The 27,505-nt window shown below is 43.9% G+C and overlaps 2 protein-coding genes and 1 long non-coding RNA gene across 14 annotated transcripts in view; 2 read left to right on the forward strand and 1 right to left on the reverse strand.

The window, feature by feature from the left end:
- Positions 1–1,260: 1,260 nt before the first annotated feature.
- On the reverse strand, positions 1,261–12,784 carry LOC144284672 (uncharacterized). 4 transcript variants are annotated; one of them, XR_013353111.1, is made up of 5 exons: positions 11,923–12,784; positions 6,310–6,351; positions 5,956–6,212; positions 4,957–5,023; positions 1,261–4,505 (listed from the first exon to the last, which is right to left on the reverse strand). XR_013353111.1 is itself a non-coding variant. In XM_077849536.1 (3 exons), exons 1-2 carry the CDS (start codon positions 12,239–12,241, stop codon positions 6,329–6,331), a joined length of 342 nt encoding a protein of 113 aa, XP_077705662.1. In that variant the 5' UTR covers positions 12,242–12,784; the 3' UTR covers positions 5,040–6,212; positions 6,310–6,328. The 4 variants fall into 4 exon arrangements, 1 of the variants encoding a protein (XP_077705662.1); XR_013353112.1 differs by lacking the exon at positions 4,957–5,023 and having other exon boundaries at positions 1,261–2,218; XR_013353110.1 differs by lacking the exon at positions 4,957–5,023 and having other exon boundaries at positions 1,261–2,285; positions 5,952–6,212.
- Positions 11,210–27,505, forward strand: part of LMBR1 (limb development membrane protein 1) — a 146,423-nt gene continuing 130,127 nt past the window's right edge. For 2 of the 9 annotated variants that reach the window (XR_013353109.1, XM_077849527.1), the window contains exon 1: positions 11,210–11,397. Coding sequence is in view for 6 of the 9 variants with exons in the window: in XM_077849527.1 (XP_077705653.1) it covers positions 11,332–11,397 (66 nt within the window). In the remaining 3 variants the exon portion in view is untranslated. Of the gene's footprint in view, positions 11,398–11,936; positions 11,957–27,505 lie in introns of those variants that run through there. The other 7 variants (XR_013353108.1, XM_077849529.1, XM_077849526.1 and 4 more) reach the window with 7 other exon arrangements.
- On the forward strand, positions 12,655–27,434 carry LOC144284674 (uncharacterized). Its single transcript, XR_013353114.1, has 3 exons — positions 12,655–13,468; positions 25,266–25,482; positions 26,574–27,434. It is a non-coding gene; the product is annotated as an uncharacterized LOC144284674 (long non-coding RNA).

Below are 27,505 nucleotides of genomic sequence, written 5' to 3' on the forward strand. Positions count from 1 at the left end.
AGAGCTGCCTCTAGGGCTCATGCCCTGCTCCAGCCTGGGTGTGCTATTCACCTTATACTTCAGATTCCTCATCTGTTGCAAAGGGATGATAACCCTAGTTTATTTTTTATTTTTAAAGATTTTATTTATTTATTTACTCATGAGAGACAGAGAGAGAGAGAGAGAGGCAGAGACACAGGCAGAGGGAGAAGCAGGCTCCATGCAGGAAGCCTGACGTGGGACTTGATCCTGGGTCTCCAGGATCACACCCTGGGCTGAAGGTGGCACTAAACTGCTGAGCCACCTGGGCTGCCCATTACCCTAGTTTATGTTGGGGGGCTACTGTGAATGTAAATAATGAGGAACATGTGCTTCGTGGGCTACGAAATACCACCTAAAGGCAGAGTGGTCTTAGTGCTGGGCAGTTCAGGCCCAGCTGGGAGGCAATCCCACAGCGAGACCTATTCCCCAGGGGCAGTTGGCTGGGCTTGGCTCACAGGCGGAGCCCATGGGGTGACTAGGAGGGCAGAGGGCCAGGCTGCCCAGCCTGTGCTGGGACAAGACCCCGTAGATGGTAGATAGTGTGTGCTGAGCCTTGATCCCTCCCAGCCTCAACTTCCTTCTCTGTAACATCAACTGCTGATTCCAGTATGAGATTTTGCCCTAAGATCTGCCACTAGTAAGGAACAATGAAGTATAAAGGTTAGCAGGATGGATAGCATCACCTTTGGTCCAAAATATGCCAGGACTCTGATTTGTGATAGGTTCCTGTGCTCAAAGCCTTGGGACCCCAGCGATGAAGGAAGACAGGGGGACTCTGGGCTCTGGAGGCCGCAAGTCTCAAGTTCCCAGGCGGCTGCAGGCTGAGGGTGCTGTGTCCAGAGCGGCTTGTGTAGCACGACTGCCCCCTAGCTCCACCCTGTCCCAGTGCCACAGGGCTGCTTCCTCAGAGTCCCAGCTCAGGACTAGTGGCAGGCAGGTGGGAGGTGGGGGAGTGAGGCTGCAGCCCAGGTGCCAGCCTTGGTCCCTGGGCGGATCCCCACCTCCCACCTCCCATTACTGTTTGTGACACTGTGACGCTGCAAGCCTAGAGGCACCCCACTCCCATTACACATCCAGCAGGCTAATAACGGTTTCCCACCAGCAGCATCTTCCAAACGAGGGCTTGGTGTGTGTGTGTGTTTCATGTTTTGAATTTCTCTTTTTACATTTTTTTAAATATTTTATTTTTTTATGACACACACACACACACACACACACACACACACACACACACAGAGGCAGAGGCAGGCTCCATGCAGGGAGCCAGATGTGGGACTGGATCCCAGGACTACAGGATCACACCTTGGGCCAAAGGCAGGTGCTAAGCCACTGAGCCACCCAGGGATCCCCCTTGAATTTCTAAGTGTACACCTTGGAGGGCATTTTGCCTCACTTGAAGATTTCTCTTTTTTATTTATTTAAAAGATTTTCTTTATTGATTCATGAGAGGCACAGAAAGGCAGAGACACAGGCAGAGGGAGAAGCAGGCTCCCTGCAGGGAGCCTGATGTAGGACTGGATCCCAGGACCCTGGAGTCACGCTCTGAGCTGAGGGCAGACACTCACCCACTGAGCACCCCCAAGGCATCTCTCACGAAGATTTCTTGATGAGGTGAGCAAGCCAGGCATTGGGAGGCGTCTGTGCCTCCTGTAACCGGTGAGCCATTGTCTACAACCAACCTCCCGACGCAGCCCAGGGTACCCTCAGCAGCGCCTGGGAGAGAATTACAGGGGCCCCTGCCCTTGGACAGCTGATGCTGCCGGAGACAAGACACACACACAGATACACAAACAACGACAGTGAGGACACTGGCTGCGCCACACATCAGGTTAAAGCAGACAGCAACGTGGGCTCTCAGGCACACGTGTTGTTTGTGCTCTTGTCTTGATGTTTTATGGTCAAAGAAACCTTTCCAGAAGGATGAGCAAGACTTGAGTGATGGAGTAATGCTTCTGTGTCCTGCAGAGTGCAGTTTCTCCCAAAACCTACGGTGTCCCCAACGACGATGGGCGAGTAGTCCCTTGGTTCGGCCGCCCGATGGCGACACTTGGGTCCAGGGCACTTGCTGTCAGCTCCGGGTCGAGCGCATGTGCGAGGATGCAGGGTGCTCCGACCGAAGTCTCTAGCTCGCCGTTGATGGTTATGCCATGGAGATTATCAAACTCACTTCCCCGGTAGAGTGATTATATGATGCTCACTCGAAAATCGGGTTAAAAAGACCGTAAAAGAGGAACATTAGCAGGATGTTTAGGCATGCCACAGCTCTGGAGCGTGAAAGGTAAGGAAGGTATTTTTGTCAGCATTTCAAGCTACCTAGATAAGCCTCTCTAGCTCCCTAAGCGACACTTGGCAGAGGTGCCCGCCTCATGCCTGTGATGTTATAGCTGACAGGGGGGCCTTGGTTCTTGTACCGGGATGAATGGCTGCGACTGTGAACCTGGATTGTACCCCTCCTGCTGCCACTTCTTCCTCCCAGGCCCAGTTCTCAAGCGGGTGGCCTGGGCTCTCAGGGGCTAAGTAGGTGTTTTCCAAAGCCATTGGAGTAGGCAAGAGAGAGAGAGAGAGAGAGAGACCCCACTGACCCCTCCTTCCTGGGCATTGTTGACTTAATTTACCCTCAGTGGGCTTGTCCCACGTGTGGCAGCCCTGAGGGGGCCTGGATGAGGTCTGCGTTCCCCTGGGTGAATTTCCCAAGGTCCCCCCAGTTAATCTCCCTCCCCAGGTCTGGTGGCAAGGGGAGACTCAAAATGTGATCCATTCCCTTCCCCGCCAGCAATGGCTCTGCCCCTCCCAGGTCCCCCTGGGGAGCCCCGGGCCCCTGTGGCCTCTTCTGACAGCACCTGGGCTGCTGTGGCTACATCCAGAGCAAACCGGGGCAATTCTCTCCAGTGGCCCGCTTGCCCCCGAAACTCCTAACAAGTGCGCAAAAATACATGTACAAGGGGTATACCATACAGCATAGTTTAGATAAGACTAGAAAATTAAAAAAAAAAAAACCAATCTGGATGTCTATCCACCTAAGACGAGATTGATCAATGTAAAAAGTACTAGTCAATGGAGTTAATGAAGCGGTGAGAAGTCTAAACAGAGTCTACATGCCAATGTGTTTCGATAGCCAAGATGTGTTGTCGAATAAAAGGACCCAGTGGCAAAATAGGTCTCGGCTGTGTAATGAACAGTTGCATGTGTGTGGGAGGAGCGGCTGGAGACGCTTACCCCCCTGGTGGTGCTCAGAGATCGGATCTGAGGGGCAGGTGAGAAAGGCAGACTTCTTAAGTATACTCTCCTCATCATTTCCTTCTTTTTCTGTAGGCAAAATAATCAAACAGCTATCATGAAATGTGTAAGGTCAGCAACCCTTCTCCTGAGCACTTCTAGAGCTGGCTCTGCAAGCCAACGATGTCTCCTCAGTTTCTGCACCTTGGTTTTGGGCCAGAGGAGGGCTTGCTTTCTCCTCTCCGCCCCCGCTGATGGGTCAGTTTCAGCGGGGCAGGGACGTGTTCATGCCAGCAGGTATTCTCCGCAGAACCCCGTCCAGGGTGAGTCCAAGAACCTGCCCGGTCCTGATTCATCCCCATCGGGCCTTGGTGTGTCCTGTCTCCTCCTTGTTTTCCTCCCATGTCGTCAGCCCAGGCGGTTGTCCCCATTGCTGTTTCGCTCTCTGCCCCTCGATGTACACCTAGCTGAGAATGTGTGCCTCCTCTGAGACAGAGATCAGATTGTGTGTGTGTGTGTGTGTGTGTGTGTGTGTGTGTGTGTGTGTGGGTGTATGGGGGGGATACAGGTGTGTACAGGTGTGTTGTCTTGGGATTTAGTGGGTCCCGCCTTCTTGTGGCATAGGGTAAGGAGCTGGGGACTCACACGACACCGAGCTGACAGTGCACTGGGTGAATAAGGCCCAATTCTTCCTGCACATGAATTCCTCACGTCCCTGTTCCCCTTTCCTGAGCCAGCAGCCTTGATCCTTTATTCACACTTCAGTGAGAGTTAGCGGGTGGATGAAAGCCGTGGGACTCACCTCAGACAGAATCTTGCCCAAATCAGAAGCTGACAGCAAGGGTTGACAGGCAGGTGGAGGAGGGGCTGTTTTTTTCTGTGGGCTTAGATTTCCCTGATTGCCAGTAATCACCGCCCCCACCCCACCGGGCACTCCAGGTCTGCATCCCTTCATCTCCTCTGGATGGTTCTCACCGGTTTCAATCCTTGGATGCTACAGCCATGCAATATCTTGGCAAATTCAAACTCCTCTCTTCCATTCTGAGCATCCTTTTCATCTTTGATCCCCTGAGAAGTTTGCCATGAATGTCCTTGAAATTTGTGACGATTTCATGGATACATAACCTAATATGCCGATGTCAGCACAATCCATGCTCAGTCCTGGTTTTTCAGGTGACGACGACGATGACAGCTAGCTGCCGGGTGCCTTTGCACTTTGTGGATGAGGCATTTCTGTGCAGTAACCATGCCTTTTTAGCCTTGTCGTTCTTTCCAGATTATTTCCAGGTGAGAAGACAGAGGGACAAAGCAGATCCGTAACTTGCCCCAAACCCTGCAACCAGGAGTGCTGAGGCTGGCATTCCAGCCCACTCCTCGGAGGTCTGACACTCTTTGTAAGCATTACCCCAGCTAGGTCTCAAAGGAGCGGTTCATCTACCGATGTTAACAAACACTGGCGAGCATTGAACACAAGAACTGGAAAGCAAGGCCCGGGGGCTCCCAGGCAGAGGGGGCAGGTGGATGCTGGGGTCTGCTGCCGGCACGGGGCTGAGATCCACGCCCAAGCTACAGCTTAGTGCTGCCCCAAATGATGTGGTTTTCCTCGTCCATCCTGCCTGCCCCCAGGGCCTCCATCCATCCCTGGTGACTCTGTCCACTACTCCCCACTCCCTGTGACTCTGTCCACCCCCCACCTGTCCCCTGGTGACTCTGTCATACCTTTTCTCTCTCAGGACCTCAAATACCACATTCTTCCCTCTGGAGGATGACCTTGCTGCTTGTTTCCCTGAGGAAAGCAGGCAGTCAGAAGAGAACTGAAACACACTCCCTTTTTGGGGTGGAATTGTGTCCCTCAAAATTCACATGTGAACATCCTGATCCCAGGACTTCAGAGAGTGACGCTATTTGGGAGGGGTCTTCAAACAGGTAAGTTGGAGCACCTGGGCGGCTCGATGGCTTGTGTCTGACTCTTGATTTCAGTTCAGGTCATGATATTAGGGTTATAAGATCGAGGCCCACATCGGGCTCTGCACTGGATGTGGAGCCTGCTTGGGATTCTCCTCTCTTTCTCCCTCTCTCCATCCCCTGGCTCCTCTCTCTGTCTCTCTCTCTCTCTCAACAAAACAAAACAAAACAAAACAAAACAAAAAAAACACCAAGAGATGATTTAGTTAAATGAGGTCATAGGGAGGGTTCCAAGTCAGTGTGGCCCATGTCCTCATAAGAGGAGATGAGACACAGACACACAGGGGATGGCCATGTGACCACACGGAGGAGATAGCTGTCCACATGTCAAGGAGAGAGCCTGAGGGGTCCACAGCCCTGCTGGCACCTTTGAGGCAGACCCCTAACCTCCAGGGCTATGAGGAATCAAGATTGTTAGTTCGCCCAGGCCGGGTGCTCTGTTATGGCAGCTCCCTGAGACTAAGAAACCTCCACGATGCCTGTCCCCTCTTGCACCTGTGCCTGTGCTTGCTGCCTCTCCTGGGAGAGGAACGATGCATCTATTTTGTGCATCCACACAAACCACTGGTGAACTCTACTCAGTATGAAGTAATGGATGTTTCTAAACCTGGCTGTCCTCTCATGGGTTCAGAATTTTTTTCCTGAGAAAATCCTATTTTCCCTGTAGGAGCCTTCCAGCTCTCCAGACACCTGGTATGATCAGCCACGGGGTGACCATCTCGTTCTCCTCAATTTCCCTTAAAGGATACTAACTTTGATCAGCTGGTTGGTTGACGTTAGCTCCCCAAATGGAAAATCTTCATTTAGGTGCTTTCCAAAACTTTGGCAGCTCTCATGGTTTGCTCCAGCTAATAACTGCTCTACAAGAGGGAGGGAAACCGGCCCTGATTTGTGTTGTTTTCTGATTTCCAAGGTGCAAATTCTTCCACCAGGACTGATGCCAGCTTCCAAAGTGAGGTCATTGAAGGAGTGGCACACTGCCGTACATTTCAGTAACTTTACGAGCACAGCTGATGGTAAAGTGCAATAAAATAATTAGGAAGGATGGATTTTGAATATTTGCTACCTTTCAAAAATATAATTTGAATGTATGTTTATATAACTTACCTTGAAATAACAGTTGTAGTTAACAATCAGCTTGCAAAATACCTAAAAATTAACAAGGGGTGTTTGAGAGCTGGTCTCTAGCACATCACTGCCTGCTTATCACTTAGCAAAACCCTAAAGTCCATTTGTCCCTTTAGAAAGTCTAAATTTTATACTTTGTGCATGCTTGTTCCCCAGAGGACTTTGTATTTGGACCACATAATTCCTTTTGGCTGAATCATATCAGAAACCCCTTTCTGCATCATGACAATTCCCTATACTGTGAGGCAGGGATTTCCTCCCACAAAAGAAGCTGAAAATATCACATTCCTTTGCAGCTCAGGTGTAGCCACATGGTCCAGGCTCCGCCAACTAGAGAGGCCCACTGCAGTGCTGTGATGGGAGTCCTGTGGGATCAGGGTCCAGGTTGTGGCAAGTCTTAGTAGTGAGCACAGTTACCTCTGCAGTCCCCACACACCGCCCACCCCCCACCATTCTGTGCTCTGCTCTTCCTTCCTGGAAGTTCATCCTCCTTTCCCTACAGTTCTACTGCATGTTTGTATCCCTATGTAATGATAGTTCTGTTTTGCATCTGTGTCCTACATAATACCTTGTTTTGTTTTGCATGGAGCTTCAGATGGAATCATACTGTATGCATTGTTCTGTCTTCCTTTTGCTCAACACTGTTTCACTGTTTCAGAGATTTGTCCATATTGTTGTTTGCAGCTGTAGTTCATTGATTTTTTTTTACCCCAGTGTCCATTGCATGAACACATCTCAGTTTATTTACCCATCTCACTGTGGATGGATAGCTGGGCTATCTCTAGACTTTTGCTTGTTCAGATATCTTGCTGTATTTGGCTAAGAGAAAAAGAAAAATTTCACCTCTGAAAGAGGCTGGAAGGATCACAGGTTATATCTGAATATTGCTTGGCTTAGTTTTGCATAGGGTATATAAAGAAGTTAATAAAATTGTCTCTGTCACCTTATATCTTAAAACTTTGATTTCATTGTGACCAAGAAAAGCAAAGCAAGGCCTAATGAAGCGGAGGGAATTTTCTGGAATTTTAGCAGTTTGAAAGACACGATGTGTACGAAACCAGAGAACAGAGTAACAAGCAGTGTCTTCAACCATGGACATCTGAACTGGAATCCTGGAAGCACTAGCAATGCCCACACAATTATTTACATTGGTATAGAAATTTTAAGCCATACTGAAGTGTGAAGAAGTCTGGGAAATTTCTCAGGGCAACCAACCTACTGACCAAGTAATATTTGCTGGGTGTCTACTTTGTGCAAGGCATTCTATGAGGTATTGCAGGAAGTACACGGATGCTTACAAGATGCAAGAAAAGTTGCTCTAGACCTTACGGAGCTTATACATTGACTACGGATAGACACAGATACAAGTATGTGTGTGCTGAGGGCCAAAGGAATGGCTAGGAGCGTAACCTCTGTAAGGTTTCTGTTTTACCCCTGGATTGTAAGCTCTGTGAGAGCAGAAACTGAAATAGTCTGCTTTCCTCCCTCCCTCCCTCCCTCCCTTCCTTCCTTCCTTCCTTCCTTCCTTCCTTCCTTCCTTCCTTCCTTCCGATTTTATTTATTTACTTGAAAGAGAGAGCATGAGCAAGGGGAGCAGCAGAGGGAGCGGGAGAAGCAGACTCCCTGCTGAGCAGGGAATCCTTCCCCCCACCCCGTGTGGGGCTCCATCCCACCACCCCAGGGTCATGACTTGAGCCAAAGGCAGATGCTCCACTGACAGAGCCCCCTCCCCCCAGGTGCCCCCTGAAGTCTTCTTTCCATCATGTCCCCACAGTTGAAGAGATGAACAAATGAAGAGACTGGAATCATCAGGAAAGACTTTGTGGAGAAGAAAGTTCTTTTAATTTAATTATTTAATTTAAATTCAATTAATTAACACATAGTGTATTACTGGTTTCAGAGTTGGAGGTCAGGGATTCATCAGTCTGATATAACACCCAGTGCTCATCCCATCATGTGTCCTCCTGCATACCCATACTCCAGTGACCCCACCTCCCAACCCCACCCCTCCAGTGACCCTGTTCCTAGAATTAAGTCTCTCATGGTTTGTTTCCCTCTCTGATTTCGTCTTGTTTTATTCTTCCCTCCCTTCCCCTATGATCCTGTTTTGTTTCTTTAATTCCACATATGAGTGAGATCATATAATTGTCTTTCTCTGACTTATTTCACTCAGCTCCAATACCCTCTAGCTCCATCCACGTTGATATAAATGGCACGATTTCATTCTTTTAGATGGCTGAATAATATTCCATTGTATATATACCAAATCTTCTTTATCGATTCATCAGTCAATGGAGCTCTGGGCTCCTTCCACAGTTTGGCTATTGTGGACATTGCTGCTGTGAATATTGGGGTACAGGGGCCTCTTTGGATCACTATGTTTGTATCCTTTGGATAAATACTCAGTAGTACAATTGCTGGGTTGTAGGGTAGCTCTGTGTTTAATTTTACGAGGAACCTCCACCCTATTCTCCAGAGTGGCTGCACCAGCCTGCATTCCCACCAGCAGCGCTCGAGGGATCCCCTTTCTGAGAAGGAAGATCCTGGTGTGAACACTGAGAGAGGTAGCACCGACTCTGAAAAGTAGGAATTGGTGAAGGGGCTGGGCCTCGGCATTTCAGGTTGGAGAGAGGAGGAAGCCAGGCTGTAGCAAAGGGCTCGGCAGGGAATGAAGTGGGGAGGACTCTGGAAGGGCGGGGTAGGGCCCCAAAGTCAAGGTCTTGAATGCGAAGTTAAGGAGTTTAATTTTCTTCTACAGTTAGAGAGAAGAACTGCATTGCAGTGTATTGAGCAGGGGAGAGAACCTATGTTTTGGGAAGATTTGTTTTAGAGGGATGCAGAAAAAGGAGTGTGTCAGCTTGGGTGACAGAGAAAACTGGGATCCCTGTCTCTAGACTATTGGGGCTTATTTGCGCAGTAGCAGTTGGAGGACGCCCAGGGTGGCAAGAAGGGACAAGCCCTGATGCACAACTTTTCCAAGCAGCTTCATATTTTCTACTTTTTTTTTTTTTTTTTTTTGGCCAAAGCAAGCTACCTGTTCAGGTCCAGATTCAAGGGGGTGGAAAATAAATACCACTTCTTGATGGAAGGAGAGGCAAAGCCATAAGTCATAGGGGAGAATATATAGGGAGGGGTGAGTTCTGGCCTTTGGGAAGTCTCCTACCCTGGGCTAAGGGCTAAAGGAAACAGAAAGGTCTAGATGCTTGGAGGTTGGGTTAGAAAGAGCAGAAATGCATGCATCCACTTTCTGGAACACATCTAAATGTCATACATCTTCAAATCTGCCTCTGATTTGGAGAGATGAACCCAGAAATTTTGCAGACCATTTTGGGCAAGTATTTAACCCAGCTCTCAGAACACGGGTGTCTAGAAAAACAGACTCAGATACTGTGTCTTTTCCTGGCTCTTTTGGGCTGAGTCATTTTATTATTTTTTAATATTTTATTTATTTATTCATGAGAGACACACAGAGAGAGGCAGAGACACAGGTAGACGGAGAAGCAGGCTCCATGCAGGGAGTCCAACGTGGGACTCGATCCCAGGACTCCAAGATCACGCCTTGGGCCAAAGGCAGGCGCCAAACCACTGAGCCACCCTGGGATCCCCATGGGTTGAGTCATTTTAAAAATAAAAGTGAACATTGAATTTAAGCAGTTGGAAGCATTCCTGGTTTCTTATCAGCTATGGCAGCAGGGGCACTCCCTCAAACCAAACCTCAAGTTCTGAGTCCTCCCACTACCAACAATCTACAGTGTAATGCATTGTAGGCATAGCATATGGGGTTGACGAGCTTTTTGGACACCATCAGAAAAAAGTTTTTTAGTCATGAAAAAATTTTTTAACTCAAAATTGCAAAAGATACCGAAGAATCTAAATTCACATATATTATTAAAATACTTTGAAAGCAATTTCTATTTTTCCTTACTTCTCAGAGATGACAAAGGTCACATAGACAATAGCAATTTAAATGACTTCTTTATAGCCAAATAAATCCAAAAGTAGAATAAATATTCCTTCCAACCCAGTTTCATGGCAAAAATCCAAAATAAGATACTTCATATACAAAGAGGATGAATTACTTTGTGTGTTTGGATGTACCTAATCTAAACGTGCTGTGCAGGGTCTCGGGAAGGTCATAGAACACCCCAAGGACAGGGAGGATGACTTTATGGATTTGGCAAGAGCCTCACCTTCAGGGCTATCTACATTTTCCAGGTAGGGAAACCACTTAGATCCGCAGAGGCCAGCTTTCCAGGGGTTCACTCAACACGTGTCCGAGGCGACTCCTCCTGGCCTTGGACTGGCTTTAGCAGAGCGCAGGTTTCCCTGGGAAACCTCCTGCGTGACTCTGCCCTGTGCTGAGCGCTGGGTGCCATCATCCAGGGACCAGGAGCTGGGCGCTGCGTGTCAGAGACTGGGTGCTGAGTGCTCCAGGCCAGGACCGGGTGCTGGGTGCACCCTGCCCGGAACCGGGTGATGAGTGCTCCGTGCCAGGGACCGGGTGCCGGGCCACGATGATTCCTTTCTGCGGGGAACGACTGCACCGAGACTGTGGCCGGCCGCCCGCCTGTTAGCCCTGAGGGAGGTACAAACCGCCGCCGCGTCCCCACCTGCGCCGCGTCCCCACCCGGATCGGGACTGGTCCTCACAGCCGAGCTCAGGCCTCCACTTCCTGGGGGCGTGGGGCGTGGCCCCGCCTCCCACCCCGGTAGGTCCCGCCCCTCGGCGGCTCCCGTTCGCAGACGCCGCGGCGCGCTCCTCTGACGTGAAGCGCCTTCCTCTGACGTCAGGTCCCGCCCCGGCCCCGCCCCGCGCCCGCCCTCCGCAGCCGGAGCGGCTTTGCCTGAGGCGGCGGCTGAGGCGGCGGCTGAGGCGGCGGCGGGGGTCGCGGTCGCCCACCCTGCGACGGCCCGCTGTCAGTCGGCTCCCGTCCCCGGCCGGCGGGCGATGGTGCGGCGGAGCGCGCGGACGCGGGCGGCGCGGCGGCGGGCATGAGGGAGGATGGAAGGGCAGGACGAGGTGTCGGCGCGGGAGCAGCACTTCCACAGCCAAGTGCGGGAGTCCACGGTGAGCCGGCCCCCGCCCCCGAGGCCCCGGGCCCTCCCCGCCTCCCGCGCCCCTGCCCGAGCGCGCTGGCGGCCCCCCACGCCCCGTGCCCAGGTCTCGCCCTCGCCCTCGCCCTCGCCCTCGGCCACGCCCCCGCCGCGCCCCTCCCCCTTCGTGCGGGCCACACGCCGCCCCCGCGGCCCGGGAGCTCGGGGGGCGCCGCGCCGTCCGGCGAGCTGACCTCCGCGCGGGGAGGAGCGCCCGAGGCGGTCGCCCGCGCCGTCCCCTCGGCGCCCGCGTCGGAGCGGGGGGCGGACGCCGGCCCCGCAGACCCGCGAGCCTGCGGGCCCTCCCGGCGCCCGGGTGCAGAGCCGAGCGTCGGCCGCCCGGCTGGTGGCCCCGGCGGCTCTCAGACCCCCCGCCCCGCGCCGTAGGGGTGGGGGGAGCGGCGGTGTGGGCCCGGGCCGCGGTGCTGCGGGGCGGCTGCTCCGGTTCCCCGTTGGGTCCTGCCGCCGGCCTCGGGGCCCCGCACCTGCCGAGGCTCACCTGCTCGTGCTCGTCGGCCGCAGCCTGGGGGCAGGTAGAGACGGTCGGCCGGACGGTCGCCTCTTGCCGCGGCCCCGGGTGTGGGGAGTGGAGGATCCCGCTGCCGAGCCGTCACCTGGAGGACGGAGCCGTCCTGGGGCGGCGCGTGCGTGGCTGTGGCGGGACGGGCGCCCTCGCTGGTTTGAGGCTCGGGCTGCGGCCGCTGTGGGCGTTTCCGGGGTGTGCGGGACCGCGCCGGGGAGCGGGGCGCTGGGGACGGCTGGGGACGGCTCCTCGGCGGCGGCGTCGCTCGCTTCTCTAACGTACGCACACCTGGCATTTCTGTGCTCTTCTAGACGCAAGCCGTTGTAGTCAGCGTGTCATCCTGTTTGTTGCCTAGGAAGAGCATTTGCGCTTCCCTGATGAATGAATTTGAGTACCTCGTCATAGACTTAGGGTCATTGGAACTCTGTTGTGAAGCGTCTTCAAATCTTTCCCCCATTTTTAAATTCTCCTAATCTCTTTAAATATTGACCTGCGCGATTTCTTTATATATTGAATATGATACCTTGGTCAGGTATATGTATTGAAAATGTTTTTGTGTTTTTTCCATTTTGTGGGTGCTTAAACTACTCGATATCCTCCGATGAGCAGAAATTCCTAATTTTTTTTCTCTTAATTTTTATATGGTTCACTTGATCAAAAAATTTTCTTATATGGTCAGTACTTTCCTATGTCCTGTTTAAGAAATCTGTGCCTACTCCAAGATTATGAAGATATTCTCTGATTTACTCTTCCCATTTAGAGCTGCAGTTCATTTGGAATTTATTTTGTGTGTGTTTTGAGGTAGGAGTCGTTTTTTTCCATCTGGATGTCCTGTCACTTTAGCACATACGACCTTTGTCATGAATTGGGTAACTATAATTGTCAGGTTAATTTTGTAATCCATGCTGTTCTATCGATCTGTTTGCTTTTTGGCTTTACTTTTTAGTTAATTAGATGTTCTGTCATTGGATTGAGAAAGGGACCCATGTTATAGTAGTCAGGTGCTTTGTTACCTCTGCTACTGTGAAAACAACATAGTTTTGGTGCTGATTTTAAAGTTCTTTAGTTCTGTCCCTTGTCATCCGGCTTCCTCTGAGCCAGCACCCCTGGGTGATGAATGTACTTCACCCTCTACAGAGGCTCTACAGACACTGAACAGGCTCATTAGGTTTCTAGTCTTTGGCATTCTGTTTTCAAATTATTCATATTCAGAGTGAATATAAATATTTGAGTTTTCTCTATGACTTGTTGCTGATTCTTTTAATTAACCTTTTTTTTTTTTGGTTTTACCATGTAATGCTAGAAGTTTTACCTTTTTTTTCCTGATAAAATATGCATAGCTTATGATTGACATTGTTAAGTGTATAGTCCAGTGGCTTAAGTACATTCACATCATTGTGCAACCGTCACCACTGCCCATCTCTGGAACTTTGCTGTCATTCCAAACGGAACTCCTTTCCTTTCTCCTTCCAGCTCTTGGTAACCATCATTCTTTCAATCTCTATGAATTTGACTATCCCAGGTATCTCATATAAGTAGGATTGTACAGTATTTGTCCTTTCATGTCTGGCTTATTTCACTCAGCATAATGTTTTCAAGGTTTCATGCATTTTGTAGCATGTGTCAGAATTTTTTTTCCTTTTTGGCATTGGATAATATTCACTTGTATGGACATATGACATTTTGTTTATCCATTCATTCATCAGTGGACATTTGGGTTGTTTCCTGGTCTTTGTAAATAGTGCTGCTGTGAACATGGGTGTAGAAATATCTCTTTGAGACTTTGCATTCAATTTTTTTTTGATATATGCATACTCAGAAGTGGAATTGTGAGATCACTTGGTAATTTTTTGTTTAATTTTTTGAAAAACTGCCATGCTGTTTTCCACAGTGGTTGTGTCATTTCACATTCCCATTAGCAGTGCTCCAGGATTCCAGTTTCTTCACCAACACAGGTTATTTTCTGTTGTTTTACAGAATAATAGTTATCCTAATGGATGTGTAATGGTATCTCATCTTGGCCTTTATGTGCATTTCCCATATGATTAGTGATGTTGAGCATTATTTTATGTGCTTTCTGATCATTTGTGTATCTTCTTTGGAGAAATATTTGTTTGAGTAGTTTGCCCTTTTTTTTGTTTTTTAAGTTTTTAAATTGGAGTTCAAGTTGCCAACATATAGCATAACACCCAGTGCTCATCCCACCAAGTGCCCCCCTCAGTGCCCATCACCCAGTCACCCCAACCCCCCGCCCACCTCCCCTTCCACTACCCCTTGTTCATTTCTCAGAGTTAGGTGTCTCTCATGTTTTGTCACCTTCACTGATATTTTCATTCATTTTCTCTCCTTTCCCTTTATTTCCTTTCACTAATTTTTATATACCCCAAATGAATGAGACCATATAATGTTTGTCCTTCTCCGATTGACTTACTTCACTCAGCATAATATCCTCCAGGTCCATCCACATCGAAGCAAATGGTGGGTATTTGTCGTTTCTAATGGCCGAGTAATATTCCATTGTATACATATACCACATCTTCTTTATCCATTCATCTTTCAATGGACACTGACTTTGCCTGTTTTTGAATTGACTTGTTGTTGACTTTCAGAAGTTCTTTATATATTCTGGATATTAGTCCCTCATTAAATGTCAGATTTTCAAATATTTCTTCCCATTCTGTGGGTTGTCTTTTTACTCTATTGATAGTGTTCTTTGATGCACAGAAATTGTTAATTTTGATGAAGTTCATTTTATGCATTTTTTCTTTTTTGCTTATGCTTTTGGTGTTATATTCAAGAAATCATCATCAAATCCAATGTCATGAAGATACCTACCTATGCTTTCTTCTTAGAGTTTTATAGTTTTAACTCTTAACATTTGGGGTCTTTGATCCATTCTTTTTTTTTTTTTTTTTTTTTTAAGATTTTGTTTATTCATGAGAGAGAGAGGGAGAGAGGTAGAGACAGGCAGAGGGAGAAGCAGGCTGCATGCAGGGAGCCTGATGTGGGACTCGATCCAGGGTCTCCAGGATCAGGCCCTGGGCTGAAGGCGGTGCTAAACCGCTAAGCCATCCGGGCTGCCCATCTCTCTCTTTTTTTAGGTAGGTTCCAGGCCTAGCACAGAGCCCAACATGGGGCTTGAACTCACAACCCTGAGTTCAGACCTGAGCTGAGATCAAGAGCCGGTCGCTTAACCAGCCCTGGTATATGTTTTTAAGGTGCATTTACTTAGTTGGTATCCTCCAAGTGGTTTTCTTACGTTGGTGCCACCGATAGAGCTATTACTTTAAAAGGGTCACAGATTAATATATAACTGTACCAAAAAATCCCTGTAATTCCGTCGCTAAATTAATAAATAACATTTATTGAGTGCTTCCTATGCTTACTAGGTATCTAACTTGAGTCTCCCAATAAGCACAGCATGTGGCCAAGGTGGCACAGTCAGCATGGATGGAACCAGACTTTAAATCCAGGCAGGCTGATTTCACAGCCTGTACTGTATTTACAGTCCTATAAAATTTAAATCTCTACCATAACAGGGTTATGTGGGATCCAACTAGGTTGGGTACATAAAATACTTGTGGTAAGGCTAATGAAAGGACCAAAGAGAACCTATGAAATTAGCTGGCAGGGAATTTTGAGGTCTAGCTGCACAATTTGAATTCTTCCTTTTTCTCGCTATGGTTTAAGCTCCCTAACTTGGCTGTAGTATGTTTGAGAACAGTTCTGGGATTCACTAGGACTTTTACAACAGTAGAGATTTTAGGGCCCTCTAATTTACTTTGCTTCCTTTTGGCCAAATAGAATGGGGAAATAATGGAGATGCCAGGAGTCATCCTCTCTCTACTGCTTCCCTGGGGTGGGGGTGGGGGGTTACCTGCCTTTTTCTACCAGGGTCTTGCCTTCATCTCCATGACTTACTCTTTGTGCTGCAGATAAAAACTTTAGCCCTTGCATCTTGAGAATAGGGGTTGGGCAGAAGATGGGAGCCAATCATTAATCTTGTACTGAAATTTGGAATGCAGTTGTCTGGAGGTCTGTAGACTTCTCTGGGCTTTGTCACTGCCCTCCAGCCAAAGACCACTGGGAATATACCTGTATATGTATGTGGTTGGACAAGTTGGGTTGATTGCATGTTGCAGTAAGAAAAAATGTGTACCATCGGGAACTATAGGGTGTTTCAATAAAAGAGCCTTAAAAGGAACTTCTAAAAATAGGATTTGGGCTTGTGTTGGGTGATTTGGAAAGGTTTAAGGAGATGGGGCTTTGATCTGTATTGGATGCTGTTAAGAAGCAGAGATAATTCTATGATTGAGTATCTTAATCTTATGTAGGAGGAGAGAAGTCAGGGTGGGGTGAAGTTAAAAGTAGTTGGTAAAGAAGCAAGTCATTCATATAAGCCATAGTGGGGAAATATTTGGTCAATTTTATGATTTGGAATTTTTTTTTTTTTTTTTTTTTGCTTTGTTCAGGCTTGATTACGGTGGTGTTGTTTATTGTTTGTCCATTATGGTCACAGAGTGCCCATCTCTGATGTTACTGTGCTCTGCACTTGTTTATTTTCAAGAGAAGAAACATCAAGGCCAGCCGTGAATGCCTCACTCTGAGCTGCTAGCCAGTTTATAGCAACAACAAGGCCCAGCTGATAGTAGCAGGCCAGCTTCCAGGTGTCAGGGCTGCTTTTCTTTTTCTCAGTGTGGTCCATGAAGTCTTAGAGTGGAATGGTGTAGTAGATACAAATCCAATAGCTGACATATATAGATTTTATAACATAAGTGAGTGGAAAGGAATGGGATAGAGGTATAGAGGATTCTTTGTATTTGATTTTGATAAACTGGGTTAAATGAATTTCCCCTGGTAGGTGGTACAGTAGCCCATTAAGATGTTCATGTGGTAATCTCTGGAACCCATTGTTATCATACGTGGCAGAAGGGACTTTGCAGATGTGATTACCTTAAGGGAGAGATTGTCCTAGAGTATCTGGGTGAGTGCAGTATAATCACAAGGATCCATATAAGACGGAGATGGGAGAGTCAGAGTTAGAGAAGATGTGAGAACCAGCAGAGGGTAGAGTGAAGCACTTTTAAGATAAGTCAAGGAAAGTGAATTGGCCTCCAGAAGCTGGAAAGTCAAGGAAATGGATTCTCCCTAGAGTCTCCAGAAGGAACTAGCCTTGCTAACATCTTGATTTTAGCCCAGTGATACCTATGTTGGATTTGTGACCTTTAGAACTATGAGCTAATAAATTTGTGTTAAGTCACTAAGTTTGTGGTAATTAGTTAGAGCAGCCAGCCACTCAGAATCCTTCATCAGGAGGCTTTGACCTTCACAGTTCTCCTTGTGAGTATATCTCACTTCTCTCTAGTTATGTGCTGAAGGCTGAAGGAGACTGAGGGATTTCTAATTGCATGCGAGATGTTTTTTCTTGTTATTTCCGTCTTAAGTGATAACTGGAAGTATATTTCCTAAGACGTATAGGCATCCAAAGAATTGTCATGTCATTTCAGCACGATTTCTAGTGTTAGTTTTCCTTTTATTTCCAAGCTAATGGCATACAGTAGGATAGAATATAAAATCTCTGAGAGCTGTGTACTTTGTTTTATTCTCTACAGTATTTGTAGAATTGTAGATATTCACTCATGATGTTAAGGTTTTGAAGATTATATCCAAATGTAGTAATATAGGTTGATTTTCTGAAAACCGTGGTGGTAATGTAATTCAAGGAACTTAAGGCATTGTAAGAAAAAAAACAGACACAAGGTGATAAAGTTCAGAATTTATCTTTGAAAGCCCTTGTGTTTTAACACTTAAGATGGAATAATTCAGAAAGGGCACGTAATAAAGACAATAAATTTTAATTTTACACTGTTGATATCTGTTATCTGGTGTGTTAGAATCTTTGGAATCTTGTTTCCTAGAATTTCAGTAGGATCCTTGTAATGCATTTTGGATTGTTTTGAATAATATGCATTATTATCTGTTCTTCTGTCCTTTTATCTGTCTGTTCTTCTATCCAGACATCCTTCTGATTTTTGGCTCAGGGTTGTTGACTCCTGGGACCCAGCTTCTCACTATCTTTCTACTGGCACAGAAGAACTTGTGTGCTGGAGGTGAGAGACGCTGTGGGTGTCCTTTCCCAGATGTTGGGGTGTAGAACCTTAGCTCTTTGCGTGATGAATCCATGTCAGAGCACCTGGTATCTTTTCTGTACCCGTTCTCCTACTGCCTCCACAGACAGTAGTGGGGTGCCTTCTGCAGCTTAAATTTGCCTTCCCAAGATGACATCATAAAAACTATTTCCCTGTCATCTCAGTTTGTTTTTTCATTGCTGACCCATCTCCACCAGGAATGACTTGAAATTTGAGGATGCCAGAATTTTTTGTTTTTTATATATTTATTTTTAAGGTTGTATTTATTTATTCATTAGAGACACAGAGAGAGAGGCAGAGATCCAGGGAGAGGGAGAAGCAGGCTCCTCGCAGGAAGCCCGATGTGGGACTCGATCCCAGGACCAGGATCATGCCCTGAGCTGAAGGCAGATGCTCACCCAACTGAGCCACCCAAGCATCCCAATTTTTTGTTTTATTTTTATTTAATTTTTTTTATTTTTTTGTTTTAAAAAAGCTTTGTGGAATTAAATTTGCAGGAACTGCGCAAATTGTGTGAGGGGAAATTGAAGTTGGAGAGGGAATACAATATCATTTTCTTTTCTTTTTTTTTTTTAAATTTTTATTTATTTATGATAGTCACACAGAGAGAGAGAGAGAGAGAGAGAGGCAGAGACACAGGCAGAGGGAGAAGCAGGCTCCATGCACCTGGAGCCCGACGTGGGATTCGATCCCGGGTCTCCAGGATCGCGCCCTGGGCCAAAGGCAGGCGCTAAACCGCTGCGCCACCCAGGGATCCCCATTTTCTTTTCTTTGTGGGTCTTTTGGTGGCAGGACTGATGATAAAACTTGTAGTGTTTTGGGGGCATCCGGGTGGCTCCGTGGGTTAAGTGTCTGCCTTTCAGCTCAGGTTATGGTCCCAGGGTCCTGAGATTGAGCTCTGCATTGGGCTGCCTGCTCAACAGGAAGCTTGCTTCTCCCTCTCCCTCTGCTTGCTGCTCCCCCTGCTTGTGTGCGCGCGCTCTCTCTCTCTCTCTCTCTCAAATAAACAAAATCTTAAAAAAGAAAAAAAGGCAAAAAGCTTGTAGTGTTTCAGTTGTGTAGGTCATAGATTTTCTAGATAGAATTGTTAGTTATTCTGATATTTAATTAATAAATCAATTTTTTGTATATCTTCGTCGGGGCTTAGGATTCAGGAATATTCTGCATACCCTATAATTAATTAATTTTTTAGAGTGAGGGAGAGGGTAAGAGTGAGCAGGGGGTTGGGGGCAGAGGAAGAGAAAAAAATCTTAAGCAGGCTCCCAGTAAAGAGCTTGATGAAGGGCTCGATCTCATGACCTGGAGATCATGCCTGGAGCCAAAACCAAGAGTCAGACACTTACTGAATGAGCTGCCCAGGTGCCTCTCCCATACCCTTTAAAGTACAGTTTTTGGCCTTTAGAAGTCATTCATCTAACATTGTTTTAATTTTCCTCCGATCTATGTCTATATCTTTCAAAGAGCACCATAACTAAATATGGAATTTGACAAAAAGCTGAGCATCTAAGACTGCAAGGAGGGTTGTTTCACTAGCATACTAATTCATGCTTCTATAGTGATTCTATGGGATTGATCTATGAGTTTGTTGATGTTATTTGAGTATCAGATGTATTAGGCCTGTACTGTTTTTATTCGTAGTTAATTCTTTTTTTCAAAACCCCAAATTTTAACCTTTATATTTTATTGACAACCTGAGCTTCTCTTTATTGCACAGCAGTACTGAAAGCTGAACAAGGAGGCAGATTTGTTGGGTTTGGAACAGGGCAGTGTAGGTTCCAGTCATATCTTTCCTATTTAGTAGCTGTGTGATACTGGGCAAGTTGCTTAATCTCTTGGAATCTTAATTTTCTTGTCCATGAAAATGGGAATTATAACATCACCTTAAAGATGTGAGAGTTAAGTGAGATAATGCTGGGAAAGTGCTTGGCATGGTACTAGAGATGTGATCATTACTTAGGACCTTGGGATTTATTATTTCTGTTGACTTTGATGTATTGAATTAAGTTTTTTTAAGAATAGATGATTTTTGAATGAGTTTCAGAGTTCTAGTTACCAAGAGCACTTGATGTAACTTTGTTAACTTGAAGGACATCTAGAAAATGAAAGAGCAAGGTGATGGGAAATTTTTTCTTCATGTTCATATTTTGCTTTTGCTTCTGTACTTACACTCCAGGAAGTTCCATGTAGTAGCTTTTAAATATGTTCCAGGGCTGGCTACATAATTTTGGAAGCCCAATTCAAAATGAAAATACAGATTCTTTATTCAAAAAGCAGGAAAAAAATGCTGTTAAAAGTATTTTAGTACTTGAGCACTTGGGTGGCTCAGTGGTTGAATGTCTGCTTTTGGTTCAGATTGTGATCTTGGGGTCCTGTCCTGGCATCAAGTCTAGCATTAGGCTCCCTGTGGGAAGCCTGCTTCTCTCTCTGCCTGTGTTTCTGCCTCTTTCTGTGTCTCTCATGAATAAAAAAAAACAAAAAACAAAAAACAAAAAAACAACAACAACACAAAAACCAAAACTAAAATATAAAGCTTTTTCTTTTATTATGTGTTTTTCCCCTAAATTGCTGTGGTGCTTTTTGTTTAGTGTTCAATGTTATCCTAAAAAAAAAAAAACAAAAAAAAAACTATTTTAATTCCAGTATAGTTACTGTGTTATATTAGTTTGGGGTATACAATATAATGATTCACCAATTCCATGTATTACCCAGTGCTCATCAAGTTAAGTGTGTTAATCCCCTCATGTATTTCACTCATCTCCTCCCTGGCAACCATCTGTTTGTTCTCTGTAGTTGAGTAGTTTCTTGATTTGTCTCTTTATTTCCTTTGTCCATTTGTTTTGTTTCTTAAATTCCATATGTGAGTGAACTCATGTGATATTTGTTTTCTTTGACTTATTTCCCTTAGCATTATACTCTCTAGATACATGCATGCTCTTGCAAATGGCAGAATTTCATGCTTTTTTATGGCTAAGTAATATTCCATTATGTCTGTCTCACATCTTTTTCCATTCGTCAGTCCATAGACATTTGGGCTGCTTTCATAGTTGACTATTGCAGACAATGCTGCAGTAAACATAGGGGTGCATATATCCCTTCAAATTAGTATTTTTATATTCTCTGGGTAATACCCAGATCGAAGGGTAGTTCTATTTTTATTATTTATTTATTTTATTTATTTATTCGAGAGAGAGAGAGAGGGAGAGAGAGAGAGGCAGAGACAGAGACACAGGCAGAGGGAGAAGCAGGCTCCATGCAGGGAGCCCTACATGGGACTCGATCCAGGGACTCCAGGATCATGCCCTGGGCTGAAGACAGGTGCTAAACTGCTAAGCCACTCAGACGTCCCTTATTTTTTATTTTTAAAGATTAAAAAAAATTATTCATTTGAGACAGAGAGATACAGAGGGAGAGAGAGTGCATGAACAGGGCAGAGACAGAGGCAGAGGGAGGAGTAGGCTCCCCACTGAGCCAGGAGCCTGACATGGGGCTTGATCTCAGGACCGAGAAATCACGATCTGAGCTGAAGGCAGATGCCTAACCATCTGAGCCACCCAGGCGCCCCGTCCCCTATTTTTATTTTTTTAAGGATCCTCCATAACTGTTTTCCACAATGGCTACACCAGTTTGCATTCCCACCACAGTGCCCAAGGGTTTTTTATTTTACTCCATATGCCAACACTTTTTGTTTCTCGTGTTTTTTATTTTAGCCATTCTGACAGGTGTGATGTGACATCTTAATGTGATTTTTGATTTGCATTTCCCTGATGAGCGATGTTGACCATCTTTTCAGGTCTGTTGGCCATCTGGATGTCTTCTTTGGAGAAATGTTTGTTCATGACTTCTGTCCATTTTTTAATTGGATTATTTGTTTTTTGGGTGTTGTATAAGGTTTTAAATAAAGACTTACCTTTATCAGATATATCATTTGCAAATATCTTCTATTACATAGATTGTCTTTTAGTTTTGTTGGTTGTTTCCTTTACTGTACAGAAACTTTTTATTTTGATGTAGTCCCAGTAGTTTATTTTTGCTTTTGCTTCCTTTGCCTCAGGAGACATATCTAGAAAAATGTTGCTATTGCCAATGCCATAGAAATTACTGCCTGTGTCCTCTTCTAGGTCTTTCAAGGTTTTGGGTCTCACATTTAGATCCTTAATCCATTTTGAGTTTATTTTTGTGTGTGGCCTAAGAAAGTGGTCCAGTTTTATTCTTATACATGTAGCTATCCAGTTTCCCAAGAGTACTTGTTGAAGAAACTGTGTTTTTCCCATTGCATATTCTTGCCTCCTTTGTTAAAAATTAATTGGCCATGTAGTTGTGGGTTTATTTCTGGGTTTTCTATTCAGTTCCTTTGATCTTTGTGTCTATTTTTGTGCCAGTACCATACAGTTTTGATTACTACAGCTCTGTAGTAAAACTTGGACGTGAATGTTCTCTTGAAATCTGGAATTGTGATACGTCCAGCTTTCTTTTTCTTTTTCAGGATTACTTTGTTTATTCAGGGTCTTTGGTGGTTTCATACACATTTTTAGGATTGTTCTGTGAAACATTATTTTTATAAGGATTGCATTATATCTGTAGATTGCTTTAATAATATAAAAATTTTAACAATATTTGTTCTTATAATCCATAAGCATAGAATGTCTTTCGATTTTTTGTGTTGTTTCAGTTTCTTTCATCAATGTTTTAGAGTTTTCAGAGTACAGGTCTTTCCCCTCCTTCATTAAGCGTATTCCTAGGTGTTATTTTTGTTGCACTTATAAATTGGATTTTCTTAATTTCTTTCTGCTGCTTCATTATTAGTATATAAAAATAATGCAATACTATTTTTATTTTTATTTATTTATTTAAAGATTTTATTTATTCATGAGAGACACAGAGAGAAAGAGAGAGAGAGACATAGACACAGGCAGAGGGAGAAGCAGGCTCCACGCAGAGAGCCGGATGTGGCACTTGATCCCGGGACCCAGGGACCACGCACCAGGCTGAAGGCAGGCGCCAAACCACTGAGCCACGCAGGGATCCCCTGCAATACTAGTTTTAAATGCAAATGTAAGAGCATTGAACCCATGTGGAATCACTGAAATTATGCAATTTATACTTAACAGTTCATATATGTATATGTATTTTGTGCTCACCAGAGCCATGGAAATGCCTCACAAAACAAACTCAACTGTTTTTTTTTAACTGTTTTTTTTTTTTTTTTTAAAGCTTTACTGAGATATGATTCACATGCTGTATAATTCACCCATTTCAGTGGCTTTTAGTGTATTCAGGAGTTGGGTTGCCATCACCACAATCTAATCCTGGAATATTTTTGTCTCTAGCAGAAACCTTATACCTATTAGTAGTCATTCTCCATTTACCCCTGAATTCTCTTCTCTACAGTCCTAGGGAACCACTAATCTTTGTGTCCGTATGAATTTGCCCATTTTGGATATTTTGTATAAATTGAATCATGCAATATATGTTTTTTGGTGTGTCTAGCTTCTTTCAATTAGCAGGATGTTTTCAGGATTCATCTATATTGTTGCATGCATCAATATTCCATTCTTTTTTGTGATCAAATAATATTTCATTATATGGATGTGCCACATTTTGTTTATTCATTCTTTAGTTGATGGACTTTTAGGTTTTTTCCACTTTTTGGCTCTTATGAAAAATGTTGCTGTGAACATTTATATACAAGTTTTTATGTGGATGTATGTTTTCATTTTTCTTGTGTGGAATTGCTGGGTTGTATGATGATACCTCTATGTTGAATATTTTGAGGAACTGTCAAACTATTTTCCAAAGTTGAGACACCATTTCACATTTTTACCACTAATGTATGAGAGTTTCAGTTTCTCAACATCCTCTTTAATACTTGTTATTAACTGTCATTTTGATTTTTAATTTTAGTCATCCTAGTGAGTATAAAGTGTTATTTCATTGTGTGTGTGTCTATGTTAAAGTTTTATTTATTTAAGTAATCTCTACACGCCAGCAGGGCTTGAACTTATAACCCCAAGATCAAGATTTGTACACTGAGTGAACCAGCCACACACCCTTTATTATGGTTTTGATTTTCATTTCCCTGATGACTAGTGATATTGAACATCTTCCATGTGCTTCTTGTTCATTTGTGTATCTTCTTTGGGGGGAGAGTGTTTATTCAGATTCTTTGTTCTTTTTCAAATTGGGTTTTTCTGTTATTTTCTTATTATTGATTTGTAAGAAATCCTTATATATTTTGGACATAATGCCCTTATCAAACACATGACTTGCATATATTTTCTTCTATGCTGTGGGTCATCTTTTCACTTTATTGATTGTACCACAAAGGTTTTTAATCTTGTTGAAATACAGTTTACCTAAAATATTTTTTTGATCATTTTTTAAAAAAGATTGTATTTATTTATTCATGGGAGACAGAGAGACAGAGACACAGGCAGAGAGAGAAGTGGGCTCCCTGCAGGGAGCCCAGTGTGGGACTCAATCCCAGGACCCTGGGATCATGACCTGAGCCAAAGGCAGATGCTCAACCACTGAGCCACCCAGGAACCCCCTTTTTGGTCACTTTTGTATTTATGTCATATTCTAGAAGGCCTTGCCAACCAAAGTCATAAAGACTCCTGTACTTTTTTCCAAGAATTTTATAATTTTAGGTGTCACATTTATATCTGTGATCTACTTTGAGTTAATTCTTGTGTATAGTAAGGAAAGGGGAATATATCTTTGGTGAGCTAATAACTCTTCTGATTTCTTTCTTTTTTAAAAAAATATTTTATTTATTTATTCATGAGAGACACAGAGAGAGAGCAAGGCAGAAGAGACACAGGCAGAGGGAGAAGCAGGCTCCATGCAGGGAGCCCGAAGTGGGATTCGATCCTGGGTCTCCGGGATCACGCCCTGGGCTGAAGGTGGCGCTAAACTGCTGAGCCACCCAGGCTGCTCAACTCTTCTGATTTCTAGCTCATTTTTAAATTCTTTTTATTTTTTTGAGTTTTAAGAGTTCTTTCTATATTTTAGACTCAACTTCTTTGTTGGTTGGTTGTGTGTTTTGTACAAATTTCCTACCAGCTTGTGGCTTGTCTTCTTCTCTTACTAGTATTTTTCACAGAGCAGAAGTTTTTAATTATAATCCTGTCCAATTTATCATTTTTTAAATTCATGTATTATGTTTTTCAGGTCATATCTAAAAAGTCCTTGGGTGGCTCAGTGGTTGAGCATCTGCCTTTGGCTAAGGGCATGATGATAAAATTAAGCAGCCATTTCTAACAAAAATGCTAAATAAGATGGAAGTTAATGACAATTACTTAAATATTTGTTAAACAAAAAAACAACAGGAAACATTATACTGTGGAAAAATCAAAAGCCATTTCCATTATCATGAGGAAAGAGACAGGTATGTCTGCTATTATTATTATTAGACATTATTTTCAACATCCTGGGAATTTTGGAGGCTAATAAGAAAATTAATATTGATTATAATTATTGGAAAAGAAGGTGATCTCTTTTAACTAGTGATATGATCACATAACTAGAAAACCATGAGATTCTGAAATTATGAGGGAGTTTGATAAATTGACCAGAAACAGTAACTATACCGAAGTCAAAAGCTTTTCTCTGTACTAGCAATCACCAGCCACAAGTCAAAATAAGAAAAATATTCACATTAACACAAAAACTAAAACAGAACTAAACACAGAAGGAATAAAGACTGTATGCAGAAAACCATTAAAATCTTATGAAGGGTATGAAACATGATGTAACAAATGAAAGGATAATCACATTTCTGGAGGGAAAAGACAAAAAAAATGCTAAAGTTAACTCTTCCAAAATTAATTTATATATTTAATGCAGTTGCAATTAGAGCCAGAATGTTTTTATTATTTTATTTTTGGAATTGAGTAAAAATGATCTTAAAATTTATATGGAAGATTGTTTAAATTTTTGCCTCAAAAAAAGAAAAAAAAACAAACCTGCAACGAGCCTAGGAAATTATGAAAAATGAAACTCCTAGAGAGAAATTTGCCCAGAGAGCAAATACACTATATGGTCATTATTATTAAAAAAAAAGTGCATGTTGTTGTTACAGAAATTGGCAGAGAACAAAGAATCATTTAAAAAAATTTTTTTTAATAATAAATTTATTTTCTATTGGTGCTCAATTTGCCAACATACAGAATAACACCCAGTACGCATCCTGTCAAGTGCCCCCCTTAGTGCCCGTCACCCATTCACCCCCACCCCTGCCCTCCTCCCCTTCCACCACCCCTAGTTCGTTTCCCAGAGTTAGGAGTCTTCGTGGAGAACAAAGAATCATAATGGAGAGTCAGAACTGTGTCCTAGCGTACTTGGTAATCAGTCTACAGCAAAAACAGTTACTGTCAGTGGGAAAAGATGGTTTATTTAATAAACTGTGTGGGCCTAATCACTCACCATTCAGAGACACAATGTGAAACTGAACTCCCATATCACATATATGAACATCAGTTTCAGGTGGATGAGGAGAACTAACCTTATACCTCTGATTGCACACGCTGGGAATAACTTGGAGCCAGCAGGGATGGAGAGCTATACACCAGGTGGTTTTTCCTGCAGGCTACCTGAGGAAATGGTAAAGTTGTCAGAGAGAGTGTGTAACAACAGTAGGACTATAAGCCAGAAATAATAGAGAAAAAATGTGAGATATTTCCACATAAAAATAGTAAGTATATAATCTGACTAAAATTATTTAAGATGTGTAGATATACATAGAGGTGTGGAAGAAGGTACTTATTTCAGAGTAGTGGAGTTTCATATTTTTACCCTTTTACCTTCTTCCTGAATATGCTGAATTTTTTAAAAGTTTTTTTTTTTTTTAAAGTAATCTCTATACCCAATGTGAGGCTCTGACTTATAACCCTGAGATCAAGAGTCTCATGCTCTACTGACTGAGCCAGCCAGGTGGCCCTGAATACATTGAATTTTTAATGATAAGGATTTTTATTTATATAATTGGGAAAAGTAACACAATTTTTTGTATGAATAAAATATATTCTAATAACCATGCTGGAAAGCAATATGACAGAGTATTTATATACTATGATTCAATAATCTTACTCCTGGGAATTTAAATTACGTTTGTTTCAAAAAAGTGGCTTGTATGCATTAAAATTTTCATTATCTCATTATCTTAAACCATGACAAACTAAAGAGAATCATTTCTCTATTGTTAAATAGGTTTTCTTTACTACTGATGATGATGTTAATAGTAACAACAATAATAGTAATAGCAACTTCTAGAGAATTTAAGAACAGGAAAGATCTTGTCAGCTCCACTTCTGGTAAAAAGCTGATAAAGCAAAAAGTAAAGATTTATTTATTTATTTTTTTTTTTTTAATTTTTTTTTTAAATTTTATTTATTTATGATAGTCACAGAGAG

Source organism: Canis aureus, chromosome 15 (genome assembly GCF_053574225.1).
Source record: "Canis aureus isolate CA01 chromosome 15, VMU_Caureus_v.1.0, whole genome shotgun sequence".
Classification (NCBI taxonomy): Eukaryota; Metazoa; Chordata; class Mammalia; order Carnivora; family Canidae; genus Canis; species Canis aureus.

Coding starts and splice junctions, on each gene's coding strand:
- LOC144284672 (XM_077849536.1), bottom strand. CDS start 12,241: ATGCCAGGTGTGCGTACGTTAGAGAAGCGAGCGACGCCGCCGCCGAGG. Junction 6,352..11,922: donor CGGCCGACGAGCACGAGCAG/GTGAGCCTCGGC, acceptor GTTAATTTTTAG/GTATTTTGCAAGCTGATTGT.